Genomic DNA, 2,730 nt, shown 5'->3' on the forward strand with positions numbered 1-2,730 from the left:
CATAGAACTGTATATGAAAAAAGTCAGTTTTACTGTATGTTAACATTAAAAAAAATTGTTAGGGCCAGTACCCTCCCAGGCTCTCTCTGTCACCAAATACTCTCTTTGTTCTTGCATTTTATTGCCACATTGCCATCATTTCAAAAACTGATCCACACCCATTTCTTGTACCTACTCCATAATATTTGGCATATTGTTCTCTGTCTCACTGAAACTGCCCCCCCAAAGGCACTTATGATCCTTATTCTCCTACCCACAAGGAATTCCCTAATAATTCTGGCTCATTCTGCCTTGCCATGTCTTGACTCCTATAACTCTTCCTGTATCCTTCTTCTTGGCACATATTCTAACACTTAGATTATTCAAAAAATGTTTCAGGTGCATATATTGGTCTGTCATGACCAAAAGGCTTTTTCCTCAAAAAGCATGCAGATAGAGGACAAACCCCAGACTTGCTGGAGCCAGAGTAATCAAAACGTTATGTCAAAAAAAGAGCCAATATTATTTCTATGAGTATGAGACTTTCAGAAGGATAGCTTAGGAAAAAATCCCAGTGCACATGAAATTCTGATTGTCTATAAAATGATTAATCACAAAATTTCATTAAAGAATATATATATACATAATCATACACGTACATGCACTCACTCATACCCTTGAGCTGAGTTTATAATTACCACTATCCATTCGAAATGACTGGTTGTGATCATAGTGAAATGGGGTGGTAGTTTTCTTTTTTCTTTTAGATTAAATAGATTAAACATACTCATAAAATTCCATTTTTATATCTCTTTTATACAACACCAACAGTTTGCTTTGGCCTCTCTTCTAATTTAATTATCTTGATTATCTATATTTTTGCAATCAAGTTCTGGATGGAGCCAGGATACTTCGACATTGGTGAAGTTGCAAAATATTTTTACCCCAAACATTCTGTCTTTAGCCAGATTTGTCTTTTTGTGGTTTTCTCTGCTGTGGATGTTCATTCCACATTCATTCAATAAACACTGATTGACAACTTACTGTGTGCCAGGTACTGTGTTAGATGTTGTGAATAGAGTGATTAATAAGACAGACATGGCTCCTGCATTCACAGGATCCACAGACTAGTGACTGTAGGCAGACAAATGAGCTAAGATTTATAGGACATGCATAAGAATGTGTAAATTATTAGTGAACATAGAAGAGGTGCCTGACCCAGTCAATGAAAGTCAGAGAAGGTTTCCTAGAGGGACTAATGCTTGGTTGAGTTTTCAGAATAAATAGCAGTTAGACAGGCTAAGAAAGATGGGAAGGAATTGACAGAATAAAATTCCTGTGACAACATTATGTCCAAACAGTCTGGGATTCTGGTACTGTTGTAATCTGATATCTTAGAAATGTGGCCTCTTTCTCTTAAAGAACCTTCCCTTGCTTCTCTGAAACACAGTGCTCTCCTGTCTGTGAACTCAGCAGAATGTGTTGCCTGCATCTATCTTTTGGCAGTTGTATGATACCCTCAGAAAGCAGAATAACTTCATATGGGTGAGCCAGTTGGGATCACAGGCTTTGGGGTAAGAGTCCCTGTGTTTGCTTCGGATTTGAATTCCAACTGTGTTATATTTCTCTACTTATTACTCTCCCTAGAAACTTCCATTTCCTCATCTATAAAATATGAGTAATAATACCTACTTCACAGAGTTGTTACATAGGTTAAATGAGCTAATAAATGCAACAGTTCATTTATTTAGAATGATGCATGAGATATTACTATGCATCAATATGAATGTTACCTATTACTAATATGTGTGCATGCCATAGTTTCCCAACTAAACTGTATGTTGCTGGAAGGCAGAACCAAGTTTAAATTTAAAAAAATGGCCAAGAGTTTTCCATATAAAGTTGCATTTGATTCTTTCAATAAATCTCTGAGTTTGATATTATTTTCCCTTTGTTTCAGTAAGAAAGACTGAGTCTTGGACATGTTAACTTAATTGCCCAAGGTTGCCAGCAAGTAAATGGAAAAATTTGTTCCCATGTCCTTCTCATCTAAAGACCCTGCCATTTCCATGGCATAATGAAATAAAAGAAGTAAAGTGTGCCATGCTAGCTTTTTTTTTTAGTTGCAAGCAACAGAAACAGAGATTGGCTAACTTAAGCAAAAGGAAATAATTGGAGGAGTCCCTTATAGCTCTCAAATTGATTGGTTGGCTAGAGAGCAAGGTCTGAGGAGCAAAGTTGAGCGTCCAGAAGCACACTACCATGACCCCCAGTCTGGTCTCGTTAGTGTGCTGCTATGGCCCCCAGTCAGGGATACTGAACTCTGCCATCACGGCCACCAAAGCAGGTTCTAAACAGTCCTTGCATCTTCATAAACCTGTATTTTTGTGCTGTGGGCATGACTGTCCCCTAGTGGCTGGAGATCAGAGAAACCAGGTATCTGGCCTTTGGGGGCATTGCCACTCCAGGCTTACAGTGCCAGATTCTCCAGCATGGGGAGGAAGTTCTGTGGCTGGGCAATCTAAATAAACAAACAAACAAACAAACAAACAGGGGCGCCTGGGTGGCTCAGTTGGTTAAGCGACTGCCTTCGGCTCAGGTCATGATCCTGGAGTCCCGGGATCGAGTCCCGCGTCGGGCTCCCTGCTCGGCGGGGAGTCTGCTTCTCCCTCTGACTCTCCTCCCTCTCATGCTCTCTGTCTCTCATTCTCTCTCTCTCAAATAAATAAATAAAATCTTTAAAAAAAAAAA

At 39.3% G+C, this 2,730-nt stretch overlaps 1 protein-coding gene across 1 annotated transcript in view; it reads left to right on the forward strand.

Moving 5' to 3' along the window:
* Positions 1 to 2,241: 2,241 nt before the first annotated feature.
* MROH9 (maestro heat like repeat family member 9) overlaps positions 2,242 to 2,730 on the forward strand; it is a 163,219-nt gene continuing 162,730 nt past the window's right edge. The window contains exon 1 of the mRNA XM_081823183.1: positions 2,242 to 2,415. Coding sequence (XP_081679309.1) covers positions 2,242 to 2,415 — 174 coding nt within the window. The remainder of the gene's footprint in view (positions 2,416 to 2,730) is intronic.

This window comes from Leptonychotes weddellii, chromosome 6, assembly GCF_054177405.1.
Source record: "Leptonychotes weddellii isolate Sample4059 chromosome 6, ASM5417740v2, whole genome shotgun sequence".
NCBI lineage: Eukaryota > Metazoa > Chordata > Mammalia > Carnivora > Phocidae > Leptonychotes > Leptonychotes weddellii.